Source organism: Pteropus vampyrus, unplaced genomic scaffold (genome assembly GCF_000151845.1).
Source record: "Pteropus vampyrus isolate Shadow unplaced genomic scaffold, Pvam_2.0 Scaffold4, whole genome shotgun sequence".
In the NCBI taxonomy this organism is placed as follows: domain Eukaryota; kingdom Metazoa; phylum Chordata; class Mammalia; order Chiroptera; family Pteropodidae; genus Pteropus; species Pteropus vampyrus.
Window position 1 is genome coordinate 14,346,275 of NW_011888785.1, and position 21,507 is coordinate 14,367,781.

The 21,507-nt window shown below is 37.7% G+C and overlaps 1 protein-coding gene across 1 annotated transcript; it reads left to right on the top strand.

The window, feature by feature from the left end:
• The first annotated feature begins 12,902 nt into the window (after positions 1 to 12,902).
• Positions 12,903 to 17,087, top strand: TFPI2 (tissue factor pathway inhibitor 2). Its single transcript, XM_011363591.2, has 5 exons — positions 12,903 to 13,182; positions 13,454 to 13,636; positions 14,515 to 14,694; positions 15,950 to 16,120; positions 16,463 to 17,087. The coding sequence occupies exons 1-5, from the start codon at positions 13,095 to 13,097 to the stop codon at positions 16,543 to 16,545; spliced, it is 705 nt and encodes a 234-aa protein (XP_011361893.1). The 5' UTR covers positions 12,903 to 13,094; the 3' UTR covers positions 16,546 to 17,087.
• Positions 17,088 to 21,507: the final 4,420 nt, after the last annotated feature.

Consider the following 21,507-nt stretch of genomic DNA (forward strand, 5'->3'; position numbering starts at 1 on the left):
AGACACCCTCACAAATAGAGATTTCCCTTATAAACATAAGTATCTCTTACAAAAGGGTAACTCCTGCTTGGTTTTCAGAGCTTCTCCAGCATCTGGTGTATCTTAAAAATAATCAGCCTAAAATAATTCTTATGTCAAAGAGGCATATTTTGAGGTAGCAAATTCTGCATCCTTTCAATTGTTCCTAATCTGGTAAATCCTACAATATCTCTAGTTTAAAATAAAATTCAAAAGAAAGCAGCAGTTTACCAGCATTCTTTCCAGTGTCACTTCTTTTTTCAGCTGGTCAACTTCCATTTTCAATTTGTCCTTTTCTGTCAGATCTTCAATATTGATCACGGGCATCTTTTGCCTGATGAAAAGGTAGAAAATTAGTTCGCACACCAAAATTCCTGGACTTGGCTTCAAGTCAACGATAGCCAACACTTTCCTCAGCTCAGAACTTACTAAGTGAACTGTTTCTTTCTTGTGTGTTTGTTTTAACTTCCTATGATAACCGATTTCTTACAAATACTCTCTGAAAAATTTTAGCATTGATCATTAGCCTTGGGATTTTAAAGCTTCTTTATAATCTTCACTAATATGATTAAACCAAGCACTTGACTCAAAACACCTGCTAGGTTTATGGGGGAGGTCAGTTTAGTCAGTAGATAATCTTAAATACCCAAAGCTCCTCCTTTTCCTGTTTATTTTATTTTATTCTTTTTGTTATGTAAAACTTTGGATTTCTAACCCTCATCTCCAACTCCAAACCCCTCCACCATATGATTTATGCCATTTAAGTTAGTTTGAGGTCATTTTGAGGACTGCCTATTAATCCTCTAAATTGCTAGAGTATTTAATCTGGTATTAACAGGGAAACACACAAAAGGTGTCATTATAAATTCTTTATAAGTAATGGATTGAAATATGCACCGATTAGATGGACAAACAGCAAACAAATAACTTTGTTCATTAGAAATTACTAGCATATTCTTCAAAGTGTTTTTCCAAACAATACCTGTAATTTGTATATAACTCAGCGAACTGGCTATCAGTGATGCTCAAATGTAGTGGGTTAAAGGAGACATGGTGAGCCTGATCTACCAATGTACATTATAAAAGTATAGATTCTCCTGCACTCTTAACAATTGCTTCTCCTTAATAAGATCAGTGGGCAATGGGAAAGATGGCACAGTACCTGGTGGTATTCATATGAAATTTCCTGGAAAATATTTCATTATAGCCAAGTGGCATCATGTTTATAATCTCTACTTTTTTGATCCCTTTTTTTCTCTTTTGTCTCTCTGGTCTAATTTTTATAATGACATTTTATGAAATTAATCATATTCAAGTCCCTTGCTATTTCAGAGAACAACTTATCATACGTCTACATAAAAATACTCTGATCATATACCAGCAATTAACTTATTTCCCTGTATTCATATTAATGTTTTCATTCCCAAAACCTTTGAGGAAATATTATTTATCTTCTCAATTTTATGATATCTTGTTCTTCTCTGAAAAAGAGGAAGTTTAGCATATTTTTAGGAATAAATGCCTATACAGGCCAGCACAGAAGTAAAAAAGAACACCCTATGGGTACCCAAAGCCAATGTTTCCTGTACTTTTCATTTTTGCTATTCTGTTCTTATTTTAAAAAACAATGTGACGATTCTTCCTGTGTAATTCTTGTTTGATATTCTAGAGCTATTCTCATCTTCTTTCTCACTCCTCTCAGATGCTCTACAAAAATTCACAACCACATCTACTTTCTGCTGATCATTTTTACCTATTGACATTGTCCTTTGCACAACTTTTCTCTGTCTTGGAAAACTTATTCCACTTGGCAATGGCTCTGACACTCCAACATGTATAAGAATCACTTTAGGAAGTTGTTGAAATATGAGCCCAATCAAAGAGGTTTTGATTTGGGGTAGAGCTTAGAATTTCATTTTCTCTGTTCCAGAGAAGCCCTACCCCATTACTGCCAATGAAATGGTCATCTGCTGGCACTTGCTAGCTGTGTGACCCTGACCAAGTTACTTAATCTCTCTGTGTCTCAGTTTACTAGGAAATAGGAGCAATAATACCTACATTGCAGATTCCTTGAGAGGAATAAAGATTGCAAAACAATGCGTCGCACAGAGCAAGCAGTACACATTAGCTGGGTTATTCTCACTTACTCTGTACCCCTGGACTTTCAGACTGTGCTGCCTTATATGTCACTTTCTGATAGGTGGCTTTGTAAGTGCTCTTAAAGGATATCATGTGGATATGATTTCTCCCCTTTAATACCTGTAGTAGATACTCTTGGTGCCCTGCCCAAATCCCCCTGTCCAGAGCGAGTATTCATCCTCTCAGCAGCACAAGTGTTGCTTGCCAAGGGCAAACCTTCTGCATAAGTTTGTCCTTGGCTGATGGGAACCACTTCAACTAGTGATGTCTGAGAGATTATGCTCCAACTGATCTCTGTAGATTACCTGTAGCAAATGGCTGGTTGAAGTGGGATCCTAATAGCCCAGACCACTTGCCTCTGGGCTGAAAAACCTTGCTGTAATCGAAAACCTTCCAGAGATCCCCATTGGTTCAAGATAAAACTAGGCTTCTGAAACCACACATTTGCCTAATTTCTTCTGCTTCATCCTGCTTTCCTCCTTCCTTCAGAAGTTTCTCCTGAGAGCTCACCCTTGATAAATCATTAGGACAAAAATCCTTGTCTTTGCTCTGCCTCTAAGAAATCTAAGACAACATGGATTGTAAGGACCTTTACAAGAGTGTCCATATCTTTCTTTAACTTTTATATCCTTACTACTGCTTATTGTTCTGTGTATTGTTCAATATACAGAAGAGAATCATGAATTAGTGATAAATCACTTGTAACTTTTGTCATTAATATTTACCTAGACATAGAGAATGATGCAAGGTATCTAACTTCACTTTATTAACTAATTATTTCTTAACTTTAAAATGCTGTGATTCACCATGTTTAATAATATTTTCAGCAAAACATACTTCATTTGGTGGAGGCGAATCCTAGAAGTTTCAAGAATGCTGGCCAAATTCAATGACACAAGTCTTGCATGAAAAAATTTAAAGAGCGAGGATCAAAACCCTCATCTCCCTTAAGGACACCCAGACCTACAGAGAAAGGAAGTGTATATTGACCACATGAAAAGTCCAAATGCTCAGAGTTGTATTGAGGTCAAGAGTTTAGAAGGATTCGAACATCATTTAATTTACTCTCTATCCCATTTTACATATGAAGCAAAGGTGGTCCAGAGAATTAAAATGTCTCAAATCACACAATGGGTGGTGACAGAGCTGGAGTTATCTGGAGTTCCAGTGTTGGTTTTCTGGCTTGGGGCATTTACCACTCCAGCACATTTCTTTCAATTACCCTTCTTCAAACTAGTGTAAAAGAGTAGATTTGTTTTTCCATACTCCAGAATTACATAGAAAAAAAGCATCCCCTCAACTCCCCACTACCCATTCCTACTCGGCTACATGGGCTGCTTATTTCTAAGCTTTCGAGATGGGCCACTTCTCTGTGAAAGTCTCAAATCGGCCTAGATCAGATTATTGGCCCTATTACTAGGCATCTCCACCCTCATCATTCAGTGAGGACTGAAAACTTATAGACCAACAAGCTAAGGTAGCAGTTACCGCTAACCCAGGGGAGAAGCGTGCTGCTGTAGAAGACATTTGCCTTTTACCTCTTCCTCCATCTTGTACTACCATCAGTGGAGCTGAGCTCCAAAACAGAAGAGGAGGGACAGGATGCATCTCACAGTTGTACCCTATCCATGGAGCAGTGATTCTCGACGGAGGCAATACTGCCCCCTAGGGGGACCTTTAAAAATATGTCAGGTTGTTTATGGTTTACACTGGCTTTTGTGGGTATGCGTGAGGGGTGTTGGGAGGCTAGAACTATGTAGAGCAGCTTGTCTTACCAACGTTTTTCAGAGTTTCCATTAGGTTTCTTGCTAATTTATTTTAGAATTAAAACTGTCTATTATAAAGTTCAGAGGCTGCTTGTTTTCTGTTTTAAAACAGATAAGCACATTTTGAAGTAAGAAAACTTGACAAATAAAATATCTAACTTATAAGAGTTATATTAGGGAAAATTTATTTAAATTATTTTTAAAAATCTTTTCTTTTATACAGAGGATCAATCATAGATTCTTTGAAGCAGAAATGTTGCTAGCACACTTTAAATATTTTGAGTTATAAACATTCAGTTTGACACATTTTTCAGAAACAAATCTACCGTAACTTGTAATTGTATGGGTATAAATTTTCTTATCTTCTACTATTCTTTTTCATCCTGAATTTATTCTTGAGATTATAAGTAATAACAGCTAACATTTTATTTATTCACTTAACAAATATTTATTGAGTGCTAGTATGTGTCAGACACCATTCTAGGTAGATGCTTGAGGGCAGAGAAAAGAAAAATTTTAGAAAACTTTGCCCACAAGGAACATACAGTCCAATGAGAGAGACAAGACAAGGAACATGATAAAAGAATAAACACACCATATATCAGATTGCGACGTGCTAAGGAGAAAAACAAAACAGGGAAAGAATAGGAATAGGAAGGGTCAAGAGAAGTGTTTCAGTCATTGAGAGAGTGGCCAGAGAAGGCTTCTCTGAGACAACGCTAACCGCGTGAATTCCTTCAGGAAATAAAGGAATGTACCATGCCCATAACTGAGAAGATTGTTCCAAGAAACAATAAGTGCAAAGGGAGCAGTGAACAAGAAAGAATAAGAGGAGTGAAGCAAATATGGGGGAAGGATAATATATGATATCAGTGAGCATGTAGGTCTTGCGGGCCATTGTAGACTCTGGCTTTACTCTGAGTGACTTGGGGAACAGTGGAGGATTTTGAGTAATAGAGTGACATTATCTCCATAAATAGACTCAGACATTTTGGGAGGTTGGGACAGGTAATGAGAGTCTGAATATGTTTTAAAAGGAGAGATAATAGGATGTGCTGAGAGACCAGACATAGAATGAATAAGAAAGAGAAAAGTCAAGATAACTCCAATGATTTGGGCCTGAACAACTGGAAGAAGGAATTTGCTATTTTCTGAGGTCAGGGAGACAGTGAGAAGGGGAATTCCAGTTTGAGATGCCCATTAGACATTCATCTGAATGGGCAGTCTGGAGTTTAGAGGAGAGGCCAGAGCTTAGGAGAGAGCCATGAAGACAGATGAGAAGAAAACAAAGGTCTAAATGCTGGAACATTCTAAGGAGAAAAAGATGAGATAAAATTAACAAAGGAGAATGAGTTTGCTGTGACGAAAATTAAATGAGATAATATTAGTTAACAACTTTTGAGCATTTAATGTGTGCCAGACACTGATAAACATATTTACGCAATCCCTTTATCACTTTATACCTATGTATCTACTCTCTCCTTCTGTCTTTCTACTAGGGCCAATAAAGTGATAGCAGATAACAAGTATTCATTTATTCAGCAAATATTTATTGAGTAACTATCATGAGCCAGGTATTCTTTTGATTGCTAGGGATTACAGCAGCAAATAAAATCAGCTTCCTTATTTCTTACTGTGTTTATACTTCATCACTTTATAATTCATTCTTTCCAGTTGAGTTTTTTTCTGTCACATAAAAGGTAGTTTGCATTTCTGTTTTTGTGAATCTGATCTTAGGTTGATCACACATTCTATCATATTTAGTTTTTGAAAGCCAGTTGCTTTTGTATCTGTTTCTATTTTATTACAGAAATACCATTCTCTCTCAACCTGTTAGCTTATTTTAAAGTACAGGTGACTTATAGACATTCAAATTATACTCTATGATAACTCACTTTCTTCCCCAAAACAACTGTTTCTCTGTTTCTACTGAACCATTTGGGTTTTATAGACACTTGAAAAGAAGAGGGGTAGTGGTAATAATAAGTAATCTGTTCATTCCACAGACATTTATGAGATCCTACTTTCCAGGTCTTTTTTCTTAACACTGAGATACAATGGTAAATACAACGGGTAAGTGCCCTGCTATCACAGAGCTTATATAATAGTTAGAAGATCAAACAGGTAACATAAAACTAATAAAAATATTGATTTCGAATGATAAATGCTACAAAGATAGTTTATGATACCATAAAGTCATAAGGAGTCACTGGGATGTGGAGCAGCATCATATAGACTGATCAGAGGTGGTGAAACCAAGACCCAATTGCCAAGGAGACAGTGAAGTGAGCATTTCATGCAAGGGGAAGGGCTAAGTAGAGGGAACAGTTCATACAAAGGACCTGAGGTGAGAACAAACTTTTTATATTAAGGGAATGGAAAACACAGTGTAACCCGAGTATAGTAAGATCAAGGAAGAGTAATGGGATGAGGTTAGTAAGGGTGACAGGGGTCAGATTACATAGGGTCAGAGTGCGTGACCTTGCATGGTGAGGAATAAAATGAGAATCTAGTGGATATGTTAAAAATACTCTGCTGTGTGGGGTTGAGTGGGGAACAAAAATGGAAACTGAGAGTTTCAGTAAGAATCTAATGTAATGGTCCTTTAAGAAGAAATAGATTTGAGTTATATTAGTGGCCATGGATATTAAGAGATATAGGAAGATTAAAAATGTAATTTGGAGGTAGAATTGACAGGACTATTGATGAATTGGGCAAAGTAGGAATGGGAGGTGTTAAGAATGATTCCAAAGTTTTTGGCTTGAGAATCTAAGCAGAAGTATCATTTATAGAAAGGAGAAAGATTGGGAGTACATGACCAAGACTTCAGTTTAGGACATATAATGTTTGAGATGTCTATTAGACATCAGATGTAGATGTTAAGTAGATATAAGTGTTTGGAATTCAGAGGTGAGATTGAGACTACACATAAACATACTTATGTGTATTGATGTGTGTGTGTGTAAAGTTTATATGTGTTTATACTTAAAATCACATAAGAAGAGAGTACAATTAGAAAAGAGTTCTCAAGGTTGAGCATTGAGTCAATTTAACCTTTAATGGGCAGGCAGAGGAGAAGGACAGATTGATTGAAAAGTAGTAGTCAACTAAGCAGGAGAAAACCAGAAGAATGTGTTATAAAGAATTAAAGAAAAGCATTTCAAGAATGAGGAAGTCTTTGAAATTGTTGAATACTGCTGAGAGGTTAGACAAAATGGAGATGGAAAAGTGTGGTCTTTGATGACTTACGGAAAGCTGCTTTGGGTGTCAGACGTATTGAGAAGTCTAGTAAGATGTGGCAACATGATGAGCTGCCCTTGACAAGAACACTTCCTGTTCTTCCTCTTCCCAATATGGAAGTTTAACTGGAGCAGAATGTGGAAAAAGGGGAGATGAGGAAATGGAGGCAGATAGTGAAGATAACATTTCTGATCAGTTTTACTGCAAAAGGGGTCCCAATAGGAAAGGCACATAGAGTCAAATGTGAACTTTAAGTATGAGATGAAAAAAATCAGAGGTAGATCACTCCAAATAGAAACTATTAAAACCTGGGTGCTAAAGAACAAGAGGGGCAGAGCTAATGTTGCAAGAGAATGAAAGGAGTGAAGTCCATGAGAAGGCAAGTGGGGAACGGACCCACTAGTCCGTTCAGTCACCTCTGACTAGAGCACAGTGAGACTTCCATTGTAAGAGAAAGGAAGCTAGAGAATACAGAAGATTCAGCTGGCCTCTAGGAACAAGTCTCCCTTCTCAATCTGGTTTGGTGTATCTTGACTAGTGTACTCAACGCTCCTCTAATATAGTTCAATTCAGTTCAACTCTGCTTTTTCCTAATAGTCAATAAAAGAAAAATATAGTGAGAGTCCTAGGAGCTGTATGCCCCTTTCGAACTGCAGCTATTGCCTCTCCCTGCCCCCATATGGCAAGTTGTCCCTCCCATGTGAATTAAGACACAAAAACTTTTTCACATAGAGCTAGAACAAATGAACATTTGGCAGGCTTATGGCAAGTTAGTAAGTAACATAACTAATGTGAGATTGGGCTATAGTATAAAAATGACAATATTTTTGCAAGAAAGGGTGTTTTTATATTTGGAAAGGTCAAGGTCCATTACATTCTGCTAAACATAACCCTGAAAAATAAGGACTTCAGTGATTAACTCAATCCTCTAATCTGATTATCAACTTTGGCAGATGTTCCCTTTAGAGCATTATAGCAATGTATTTAAATTGTACCTATCTGTTCTTAATGATAAACTTTGTGTTTGAATAAAAGGGAAATCTGAGAGAGAGCTGTCTAGGAACTGAAGCAGGGTCATAAGCGTATGTTATGTATAACAAGCCTGACTTCGATCCCCACTAACGTGGAAGAAAAGGATGTATACACGGTGAGTGGGATCAGGGCATGAGGATTCAGACTGCCTGTGCTAGCTTTATAGCTTTGGCCAAGTCACATATCTAAAGCTTCAGTTTCCTCATTTGCAGAGTGGGGAGAATAAAGTACCACCCTCAAGTGGTCATTATGGGTATTTAATGAGCTAATGAGTGTAAAATACAATGAAAACTCTCAATAAACATATCCATCATTCTAGTTACTGCTATTGAGGTTTCCACCTGGTATACAAGAATTGGAGGATGTTTTCTCTTCCTTCCCCCATTCCTGACATGCCACTCTCTAGTGGCTTGGTGACCCAGGCTAGAATTCTACATAAGTGGTGAGGCTGCACTGTGCAGAAAAGGTCTTGGGTGAAATAGTCTAAAATTTGTTCCAATATTCTGGATGCCCTACATAGTTAAATATGCAACAACCTGAGTGAGAGAAAAGATGCCCAACATCCTAAGCGGGTAGGACATTTGAGAGAACATACATCTAGGAAGAATATGTACGAGCGAGAACGAGAATAATAAAATTAGGCATAGAGAATGTCTCATCCTTTTATGTGGCGTCACCTTATTACATAACAACACTCACAAATGCTTTCTGAGTCCGACAGAGGGCGCATTAGAGTAAACACATCCTACAAGACCTAACTTGCTAGAAAAATGCCTGGTTGGTGAAGTAGTTGCCTAAACTTTAACAAAACCCTCATGACCCCTAATCTTTCAGAAGAGATTAACTAGCTTTCTTAGCAGATGTGTAAACTCTTCGTTGGTGCCAGCGAGACTCATTTCAGAATTTATCTTGACAGGGCTTAAACTAACAGGCAGCAAGAACTTTCTTAAAGGCATTATCAATGTTACTCCTTAAGCGACTGTGTTTTATATAATAAGTATCCCTGAATCACTGGACTTAATTAATTCTCCTTATTCATTCATGAGCTAGACATGACACCTCACTCTAAGGTGTCTGACAGAGAGGAAGAGCTTCTGCCTCAATCCTTTCCTTAAATTCATGGTTACCGTCCACGTCCATGAGGCTCTCAGAGGATTGCTATAGGCTATAGGCTTGGGGATTCTAGAAGTAAATGTGTTCCAGATCAACTTTATATCCATTTGTTATGGGGTCCAGGGGTATGCGAGAAAGAGCAGAGTTAGGAATCTGACACATGCACAGGTGCTCCTGAATTCACTGTAGCCTTTGTGTGTTTAATTCTGAATTTATTGTTCTCCCCTAAGGTCTGGGCATATTAGAAAGAATATAGTGTTGAGTATCAAGAACTTGGGTTCTAGTTTCAGCTCTGCCAACAACTACGGTAAATAAACATGACTGGCCATTTTACCTTGCTAGGTCTCAACTTTGTAATTCTGTAAAATGAAAATACTGGAACAGATGGCATTTATATTTCCTTTCAGCATTCTAATTGTAAGTACTCCATGCCTATTTTAAAGAACTCCAATCTATTTTGAGCCTCTGTCTTTAGCCACAGCTACTCAAGCTGTTGCTTGGTATTGCAATGACAAATCAATCTGGGTGACTGTTCTTCCCAATTCCCTCCAGTCTTGCATTTCCTGTTGACTTTGGATAAAGGAATTGCTTTCCTCAGTTATGTAGTAACCTTTGGCTTAGAGACTGGTTTAAGGGGATAGAAGTACAATGACTTTCCTGTGGAGACTGATGGCGGTAGTCACATGGCTCCTTCCACATGGTCCTAATGATTAATTCCATAATTTAAAGTAGTCTGAGGACATTTAGATCCCTTTTATATTGGAAGATTTTTTTTCACGGATATAAAAATACATGTTTCACAATTTAGTTTCCTTCCTGATATTCTTGCTTGACAATCTCAAATTCCTAACTACTCCACTTGTTCAATTTTCTTTCTTCCATGTCCCTGCTCTGTACTCACAGAGATGTTAAAGATGCACTCTATTTGGCATAGAACAAGGGAAGGAAACTAACATTTCTAGAGTACCTCTGGATGTGAATTTCAACTGGTACCTACAGACTTTGTACCACAGAGGTGCGGGTTCCTTCGCTCTGGGCCCCTTCCCAATCCACCCCTCCTGCTGTATGTTACACAGCAGGCTTGAGTAGACAGTGTACTCTGCTCTGGCTGAGAGAACCCCGAAGCTCCTTCCCCCTGAAGAGACCATTACAAAGTGATGTCTGATTGTGTGACTCCTTCCTTGGCAGAGAGGTGGCCTCCGAGTTCAGCCAAAGAGAAGAGCTGATGGGTGCCAAGTCACAGGTTTCAGTCCCATAGGGACAGATCACGTGGTTCTGTTTCTTGATTGTGATTGACACCTCAACTTAAAATTTTGTGCCAAAGCACAAGGGGACCTAGGACATGGGGTAATCTGAGTGGATTCTGTGCCCGCGTGTGAAGAGCTGAAGCACATCTCTTTGAGCGCCTAGGCACTTTGCCTTTAATTCTCATAATACACATCTAAGGTACAGTTATTATATCTGTTTTACAGATAAGGAAACCAAGTCTCAGAGAGTTTGTATCACTTGTCCAAAGGCGCAAAGAATAAAATCCAGGTCTCCTCTGACTCCCATTTTCCCATTACATCATGCAATTTCCCAAAATAATCTGCCCTAACTCAAAAGATTCCTCTTATTATACGAAGCAAAAAACGATCAAAAAGTGCCAGCAGCTGAGAACAAAGAACAGAAGTGATGATAATCAATGATGAATAAGTTTGACTCAGTATCTGACCTTCAGTTTATTTCAGCCCATTTGGAAGATATATTTAATCATATTCAGAAGAATAGAAATAGGTAAGTTTGAAGTTGAATTAATTGCTCTCCTGAACATGATCCTGGCTAAGGGTTCGGTAAAAAATTTGCCTCCCCTAATAATAAGTAGGAGGAAATGGGAGGGTCTAATTTGATTCGCTTATAAATGTGTCTTTCTAAAACCAGCTGGCTGTCTCAGTGGTTGGTATGCTGGAGCTGCTCACACTGGCTCTGGCAAACTGATTGTACTCATCTATTTCCACCTCTGGTAGCCTGAAATTAGCCCTAGTGGGAGCACCTACACCATGGAAATCAGTAAACTGTACAAACCAGCCCCTCTGCCCTTTTTTTCCTCCCTCAGAACTGGTGGTTAAACATTTACCCTTGTATCTCTGTCATTCTTAATCATAGATATCTGGTAATGACAGCATAAGTGACACCGAGTATTTCCAGACAAGCCTAATTTTCCTAGCAATATAATTCTATGCCTCAACATCAGCATAATTGAAAACTGACACAAGGGAGTATAGTGTGCAAAATATGCCAGACTCTTAACCCACTGTGAACATCGGGAATCTCAGAAACTTGGAGAACTCCTGTAAACTCCCTCCAGTATCCTCAGGAGAAGCCAGGAATAATTATTCTCTTAAGAATATTGAATAGAACAAGAGGAAAAGGGGGAGAAAAGGAAGACACATTCATCAAGAGAACTCATTGAAATGTTCTCCAAAAATATTTTTAATATTTCATGTAAAATCCCAGTATAGATCACTTCTTTTGTATAAATAAAATGTTAGACTCAGGCTAATATGTGGAAGGAGCAATGAACTTTAATAGATGCACCGACATTAGGATATATGTGGGAAGGGGCTGATCTGCTCAAAGCTTCAGGACCCCGCAGCCCCCCAAGGCCACCCCTCTTTGGACATTTATGTTCCTACCCATAAAACATAGCTACAACTCTCACACATGGCTGATGGGGGTGTAAAATGGTCTAATCATTTTGGAAAACTGTTTGGCAGTTCCTAATGTTTCTAAGTATTTTAATCAAGAGTATTAAAAGTTGTATGCACACACAAAGCAGCTTTATTTGTAATAACCCCAAACTAGAACACAAATGTCCAGTAACAGGATGTTTGTGGTATAATCGTACGCTGGAAGACTCCTCAGCATTTAAAAGGAACGAACTATACAGCAACATGGGTGTGTCTCAAAAACAGGAGTGGAGCAAAAGAAGTACAAAACAGTACTTACTCTATCATTTTATATGCATGAAAGTCAAGCACAGGCAATACCTATCTATGGTGCTCAGAAGCGTGCTTGCCCCTGGCCTGGGGAAGGGTATGAGAAAATGGACTGGGCGTGATGGAAACGTTCTAATTCTTGACTGGAGTGGTGATTACGAGGGCGTGCATAACTGTGAAAAATTCATGAAACTGTACACTTAAGATGTATTATGAGCCCTTTATTAAATGTAAAGTAGACCTCGACTGAAATATGCATAAATGTAAATAAATACACATATACTTAAATTTCTAACTTAATTAAAAGGTCTATCGCAATGAACCTCGGCCCTGTGAATTTCACACTTTCTTTCCGCCCTTCAAAAACGTGGACTTTGTGCTTCAAAATGTGGAATCAGTCTTCAGGGTGATGCTACAAGTTGGAATCTTGCGCAATCATTTCCTTCTAGTTTGCCGATTTCCCATCACTGACACAAAATGCCCATCTGGTCATTCCCGCCCGGCTGAAGGAGAAAGTTGGGGACGCAGGTTCAACGTGGAGGGGAATTCCTCTCCCCGGCACACACTTTCCAGTGCCAGGACAGCGCGGGGTCACAGCCGCCGGCCGTGAATCAGCCTCCCCGCCAGGCTCCGCACAGCGCACAGGCACGCCCCGCCCCGGCCGGGTCGGCAGTGTGCTCGCTCTACAAAAAGCGGACACCCACCACCGGCACCCAGGCCAGGTCACCTTGAGGCTGGACTCTGCGCACCCTTCTGCCGGCGCATTCTGGGGACCCCTCGCCTTGCGGGCCGCTGGAACCTGGACACCATGGACCCTACTTGTACCCTCGGGCTGTTGCTTCTGCCGTTGCTCATAACGGGGACCGCGCTGGGCAGTGCTGTTCAGGATTTGCCAGGTATCGCCCCACACAGGAACCACCCCCCACCCCTTCGGTCCAGGCGTCCTCCCGGCGAGGCAGCTGAGGCACCCTGCACCCGCTCTCTCTCTGCCCGCGTTCCGCAGGCCCCTGTGGCGGGGAGGGGCAGTTGCGCCCCAGTTTGCACTTTCTCCCTCTGTGGAGGCCCCTTTGCTCTGAAGCAGCGAGGACAGAACTCCCTGGGAAAACCAAACCCTCCCTCCCCAGGGTTGTGGCTGACCCCTCTTTGACTCTCCTGACCCTCCCGTAGGCAACAACGCGGAGAGCTGCCTCCTGCCCCCAGATGTAGGGCCCTGCCGGGCCCGGATCCCCAGTTTTTACTACGACAGGTACACGCAGAGCTGCCGCCAGTTCATGTACGGGGGCTGCGAGGGCAACGCCAACAACTTCGAAACTCTGGCGGCCTGTGAGGAAGCTTGCTGGAGGATAGAGAGTAAGTTGTCGCAGCACACTCAGAAAATCCCTAACCACTCCTTGCACAGAAGGGCCGGCAGTAACTTAGCTAACTTTACAGGTCTCATTTTCTAGAGTGAATTTGAGCCTGAATTTTCTCAACTATTAAGCAAGGGTCACTGGTTTTCAGTTTCCTGAACGTCATCAGAAGTTCACATTTTCTCTCCTCTCTTAACAAGCGTTTATCATAATTCTGAGCCTGTGCAGATTCGGAAAGATTTCACTTTAGGGCAAAATAGTGCAAGGGTATTAGAAGCAATATAAGTGCTTTTCTCTATCATTATCTCTAAACCTATGATTTTATGCCTCTTTGAGAACACCGTGTCAATTAGCCATCGATCTGAAATACTTTTAGTGGATTTTATTATTTAACTGTGATATAGCTGATTGTAACCTTCCATTGGTTTCCTGAAACCCAGACGTGTCTTTGTTAGAATACGGATATAGTGGAAATTTGGGATACTGTTTTCTATTTTATTTTAATTATGTTTATTACATCTGTAAGGCCTGTCACAGAACATGGGGCTTTACCATTCAAGGAACTGAGCCAGGGGAAAATGTGTATTTCTGTGAATAAGTTACTTCACTTCATATGTAGGGACAATCATAACAGCCTGAGAGAACAGAGTTTTTCTACTGAATTTGAAAGATTTATTACAGCTCAGTCAGATCTGGAGACACTTTTTTAAAAAAGGTAAATAACTAGATTAATGAGCAGTCTTTGAGGATTTACTATCCCAGCACTCAATATGATGCCTCCCCTCACCCAGTTGTTTCTGAAAATACAGTAGAGTTTTGAAAGTAATGCTAAGAAGGCTGATTTTTGACTTACACTGCTTTTTGTCTTCCTTTTCCTAGAAGTTCCCAAAATTTGCCGGTTGGAAGTCAGTGAGGGGCAGTGTGGTGAGCCCAGAGAAGAGTATTTCTTCAATTTAAGTACCATGACATGTGAAAAATTTATGTCTGGTGGGTGTCACCACGGTGGGAACCAGTTCCCGGATGAAGCCACTTGCATGGGCTTCTGTACACCAAAGAAAGGTAAATACTATTTTTATGGTGTTTCTGTTTCATTTCTTTAATACTTTAGGGTGAAAACATCAATTCGATGTGGAATTAGCATGGTTTGCATTTGGGCGATTTCATATATAATGTGATATCAATCTTCAGACTTTTACTTTGTGAGGGAGTATTATTATTCTCATTTTTACATACGAGAGTACAAGATAGAAGTTAATAACTTGCTAAGTTCTCAGGGCTACAAAGCAAGAAAGCCATGATTCAAGTTTTTGTTTCCTCTTCTGCACTGTTTCTCCAGAACTATTTCTCATCTATTTAATTTACACATAAAATATTATAGTATGTATTCATTAATGGATGCCATGACCTCAGGTTTGTATGGAATCAGTTGTATATACGAAATAGTGGACTATACATAGACTTAAGATGGAGAAACTTGAAAATTTCTTTCTAAAGTTTTTGGTTAGATTTGTGTATCCTTTAAGAATTGCAAACTGCAGCAAAAAGACATCCGAATTCCTTTTTTCTCTCCTCTGCATTTCCGATCTACCTCTGGCCCCTATCACAGCCCCCGAATTGATGGGTTACTTGGGTAGTATTTAATAGTTGTAGAGAGACTATACAGGCATTTTCCCTAGGCACAGCAGAGACACATACACATAAAGAAATACATTCAATAAACAAGGAAAATTTTGCCTTGGCAGAGACTTTGATAAAGCTCTACAGCTATACTGTGTTGAGTATGCAAAATCTTGAATTAATGAGGAGATGGTTGTTGCTGGTGTTTTCTTAAGTTGTTTGTGTAAATGTAAATATTACGGTGGCTACCTGGGAATTAAATACATGTATTCTTGACTACATGTATTTGTAATAAAATAAAATAATGAAAGAGCAGATAAACATACTTAAAATAAAACTACCAACACAAGAAAGTTTACAAAACATGTCATATATTATCACTTGAAATGTGATATGTTTTTTTTTTTTACCTGACCATATCTGTTTTTTGGGTTTCATTTCTTTACACATTCAAATGATATAAGAACGTAGCTTCAGAAGAAATTCTGTCCAGTTTATAAATATTTAGAATTAACAAAATATAGCATTTAAGCTTTCTTGAAATTTGAGGCACACTTTTTAAATGGTTTAGTTTGATATTTTGGATTCAGCATGAAGCTTCTATGGGATTAGATTTTCTTCAATTCCTTCAGAAATCATTAGCTTTATTAATTTTGATATTATTGCATTTCTAATTTTATTTTCTTTTTTTGTAAAGGTCCATCATACTGCTACAGTCCAAAAGATGAGGGACTATGCTCTGCTAATGTGACTCGCTATCATTTTAATCCGAGACATAAAACCTGTGAGGCCTTCACCTATACTGGCTGTGGGGGAAATGACAATAACTTTGTTAGCATGAAGGATTGCAAACGCGTTTGCATAAAAGGTAGTGAACTTGCATATTCAGTTTTTAAACTAACTTTATAAATAATTCATAAGCAAAATTATATTTTATGTATCCATTTAACTAATAGCAAATTGCCATTTCTAGACTACTACATAAACAGCACTTTAGTAGTGATCGGTTTTGTGAAAATGCTTATTCTGGCTAGCTACAGTAGACAGCTTATCTTTGTGTTTTAAAGATAGAATATTATTAACTGAGTAGATAGCAAAACTACTTTGTAATCATTAAAAAGTGGGGCATGTTTGTAAGAATATTGTAAATGGTGATTTACAGTGAGCCTACAGATTGATGTGACGTTTATTTTTATTTTGTCGATTTTAGCCTTGAAGAAGAAACAGAATAAGAAGATGCCAAAGATTCTCTTTGTCAATAGAAACCTAAAAATGCAGAAGAAGCTATTTTAACTTTTTTTTTTGGTATGTCACTTTGTGAAGGCTATTGTCTTTCTGGTTATAGCTGAAGAATGATATGGTAACATGAGTAGATGAATCACTAGTGACTTATTCTTATTCACCAGTTTTTACTGATCCATGTTACTTTTTACATACATAATTAGCTGCTACTCAAATGTGAATTTATTATTTGAATTTACTATTCAACTAATTTTTATGAGTTAACTTTTTGCTGTGCCTAAGATAAAAAAGCAAATATGACTCACCCAGTTCTTGGGGTTGCTCTTCTGATTTTAGACGATGATAGTAACTGAAAAACCTAAGACAATATAATCATGTTCCTTTAATACATATGATCATAAAAAGGACCCGCTAATACATTTCATTTTGCATTTAAAAGTTGGATTATATTTTAGGACCAAAGTGACAAACTTGCAGATTTACCAACGGTTTAAAAAAATTTTACAAGTGCTATTATATAGACTCTGCTCACTTACTTCCATTTCTGTTGTGTCATTTAAAAGATAAAATAAATTTTTGACTGAATGAAAAAACTCATAAATTTATTAAAATTAGAAATATTCTCCTTGGGGGAAAATTTTTTATCTCTCTTTTTCTATTCATTTATCCATACCTATCCACTGGCATGTGTACGTTTTTCTATACATATAGATAGATAGCTTTTAATAGTTTTCCTGTTGTTACATTATTTTCTCAGACTTAATGGATTGGAAACCACTAAAGTTGAATCAATTTTTGGACTGTTCAAGGTGTTTATTTACCTTATACTAGAAACTGTGTGAATTTAATAATTTAAATTTCACTAATTATTCTTGATAAATATGATCATTCCAGTTAAAGTTTTCTCTTTTTCTGCAATAAAAGATTATTTAAAATTCCTACATTTTCTCGGCAAGATGAATGTGTTTAAAAGTATGCCCCTGGTCCAGCAAAATTATAAATGCACTTACCCTTTGCTTGAGCGAGCCTTCTTTTAAAAATCTATCCCAAAGGTATTGTGACAAAACAAAATGATATATATGCCTGAAGACATTTCATTAGTGTATTATTTGGAAAAACTTTTTTGAAACAAACCAGTTGCTCATCAATAGGGAATTGGTTGAAGAAATTATGGATGAGAAATGAGCAAATATCTATACATAAATATCATTTGGCCATCAGAATACACTAAGATAAATAGCGTTTAGAAAAATATGTATAAACACACACATACATGCAAATCACAGAAGATATAAAGATATTAAAAATGGTTGACCATGGGGGCGGGAGGAAACAGAGGATTGGACAGGTATGGAGATAAAATCTATGACTGTATCTTGCTGTATAGTTTTGACCTTAGACTGTGCGAATATTTTACATAATTAAAAACTAAAATTAAATTTAAAAATAGAAAGCATTCCCTCTAAAATTGGAAACAAACCAAAATAACTGTACCCAAATGAATATCAAATAGTGGCATAACTACACAAAGGATATACAATTATTTTCAATGACTTTCAAAATAAGTATTTTGACTATATTTTGGGGGATATACTCTAAGGGTCAAGTAAATTCTGAAGAAATGTGAAAATATTTAATAGTCTTATTAGTAATATTGATATTGTTATATTGAAACTCATATATAGGATATTATACCAAATATTCTGTAAGAAATTACATTTCTTTAGAAGTCAGATTTTCAATGTTAAAAGAAATATATGTATAAAATTAAGAAATTAAGAAAAAGCTCTAACTTTTAATTGGAATTACAAATACTAGTATGAACTCAAAATTTATTTTCTTTTCCCCGCCCCCAAAAATATTTTTCACTCTTCCATTGAAAAATTGTTGAAGCAATGACAATCCAGTAACAATAAGTATATCTACTATCCAAATTGTGGCTTCTAAATATTATTTCTAAGAGAAACTAGGGCTGGGGCTCTTAGGAGAAATTATTGTGTCTATTTCTGGAATAGGGAATAAGTAAGATGAACCTGGGCAATGTTATTCCAGAGAGCAAGGAAGTTATCAAAGACTAATAAATCATGTTACAAAAACAGGGAAGTAGCATTAAGGGGCTTCCACTGATCTAAAATGAAATAATCTGAGCATCAAACCAAATAAGGACCATAATATATATAAGCACATTAATATGAATATAAAAGAGTTTATAATTACACACATACACACACCCCTCCCTGGTCACTTTTGGAGGTTGCTAGGGCACTCCCATTACTTTGAAACTAAGCAGAAAGAATAAAATTTATTTTTTAGGCTTTAAAAACTTTGCCGCAAGGAAACTAGTGTATGCAAGAAAGTTACTCATAGAAGAATCCCACCTAATACATGTATTAAAATATAGAAGATACCCCTAACATGCATCTAAATAACAATCATCTGTGGATGCAGAAACAATGGCATGAAAAATTGATGGGAAACAGTATCATGGAGGAATCAGAATGTCTCTAAACCCATGGATAATTTTAATATCACTAAAAATGTGCCAACAGACATTATTTGCTGTCTAATATGACGTAATAAGGAGTACACATACCCTCCCCATGAAGTAATCTGGAATAAAGAAAAATTGAAACTGAAATTAGTTAAGCCTCTAGATCCTATCATAATATCAGATCATAAGGCAGTATTGGGGATAAAGGAAAAAGAAAAAACCAGGGAAGTCGATCAGCCACATCCATAATGTTGGCTACTCTATAGGACAAACGGTTTAGTTTCTCCAACAATCAAATGAAAATTTTTTAAAAATCAAGGAGGAAACAGTGCTTTTAGAGACAAAAAGCAGCATGTCATTAAAAGGTTTTTGGTTGAATAAGGCCTGTATTTATGACTGTTTTTGGTGGTTTTGGAGAATGGTTACAGCAGAAGGATCTTGTGTGTGCTGTGGGTCGTCAGATGAATGACACAGAGCCTTTGGGAATTTGGGGATTCCTAGCAATATGGGAAGCTCGATTTGGTGTTTGCTGCCTATAACCCACCTGTAGCTAAAGGCTAAGCTTAGGGGACCATGGACCCCATTCAGCCTACAGCTGCAGCTCTCTGTTCAGCATGGGTAGAAAGTAGATCCTTTTGATACAACTGTTCTAAAACCACAAACCTCTGCCATTTTTTTTAAATGAAATAAACAAAGCTGTCGTAGGATATTCTGCTGTCGAAGGGAAATTCCTTTTTGCCACAATCAACTTGAAGACAAGTCACTACTGTGGTTTCACCAGACAGCCTAATTAAAAGGAATGTCTCATTCTGTGACACAAAAAGACAAAAAAAGGAATGGACTGGCTTTAAATAACACAATCTTTTATTGAAGAAAAAGTTACTCGGGACTACCACTCATGCCTCCTTCATGTATACACATTGTCACATGTTCAACCATAGAAACTACAATGGAACCTTCAAGATTGCCTGGATCACAATACCTCCAAATATACATGCTATCTCTCCAACAGTCTTGTGGACATTTAGCTGACAATATTACCCAGTGAGGTAATAATGTTAGTTCCTGTATTGTAACAGTGCTGTAGAAATTCCAGCTGTGGTACATCCAGAGATAGATCTCTGGCATGTGTCCCCAGGGAGTGCAGCGAAAAAAATCAACATCAGAAGAATGCTTATTGATTCTTCTTTGGACCTCTTATGATCTTGTGGACTTCATTATAGTAGTAAGAACTTGTCTCTCCAAGCTTCATGTTTCTAGTAAAATATAGGTCTTATGATAAAAATAAGGAAAAGTAGAAAAGTGCAGAGTTGTAGTTTTCAAATATTCTTTTTCTATATATTCTTTTATAAACTTAGAGATGGAGGCAAGCAAATGTGGAAATCAGAATCATCCAAAATTAGTTCTTCTCCCTTCACCCATATGTTCAATTAGTCACCAAGTATATCTACTAAAGTCTGTTTCCAATCCTCCTTATCTTATTCTAGGAAAATTAAAACATTCTCCCAAATTTCCTTCCTGCTATGTCTGCTCCATAGCCAATCATCCACACTGATGCCAGGGTAATCTTTCTGAAAGTAAAAAAAAGCTTATCAGGTTATTCCTCTGCTTAAGACTCTTCAGTGGTTTCCTACTGAATTTTCACATTATTGTCCAAGCCCTTAGTGTGTCATTTAAGACTTCTTACAAGTAGATCATGTTGTTCCTCTCCAGATTCATCTCCTCCATTTCATCATCACCTATAACCTACAATTCAGTTGGGCTAAATTGTGTTTAGTTTTTAAAGCACGTCATACTGCTTGATTTTTCTATAATGTGATTTATCAACTTTTGTGCATGAGAACAATCTGGGAGAGCCAGGCACACTCAGCTCCCAGGCCGCAGGCACAGTGGTTTGTTTTAGTGGGTTTGAGTTGGTTCTCAAAGATGTACATTGCAAACAATGTTTCCAGATGATTAGGGTATAGACTTGCACCACACTTTGAGGACCACTATTTTACACCTTAGCATAGGTTTTTGTTTTTGTTTTTGTTTTCTTTGTCTCACTGCCAGCCTAAGTAATGCCTTTCCAAGATTGCCACCTCTGGTTCTGTGGTTCGAAACCTCCATATCTCTTCTCCTTTCCAATTTTCCAAGAGGCTTTGATCTGCCAGGCCTCAGACTCCAGGTGGGATAAAACCCTTTTTCTTAGGTTACCATTATCTGTATTTTACCAGCTGTAGAATCCAGCTACACTCTCCTGTGTTTTGAACAATCTTCACATTATTTCCTCGGTTACATGTAAATTGAAGATTGTGTGTCTGCTTTCTCTAAATTTGGCTCTAGATATAAGTACGGGTGGTTTTATTAGATCTCTTTATGGATCCGTACAGTCTTTGGAAATGTATGGAGGGATTACTATTTAAGTAATCAAATTATTCTAGGGAAATCTGAAGCCTCAAACATTACGTTAAAACTAAAATAATTTTTTAAGTTTTAAAAACTATAGATCAATTTTACTTCTGTTTTTTCCTATTTTGATT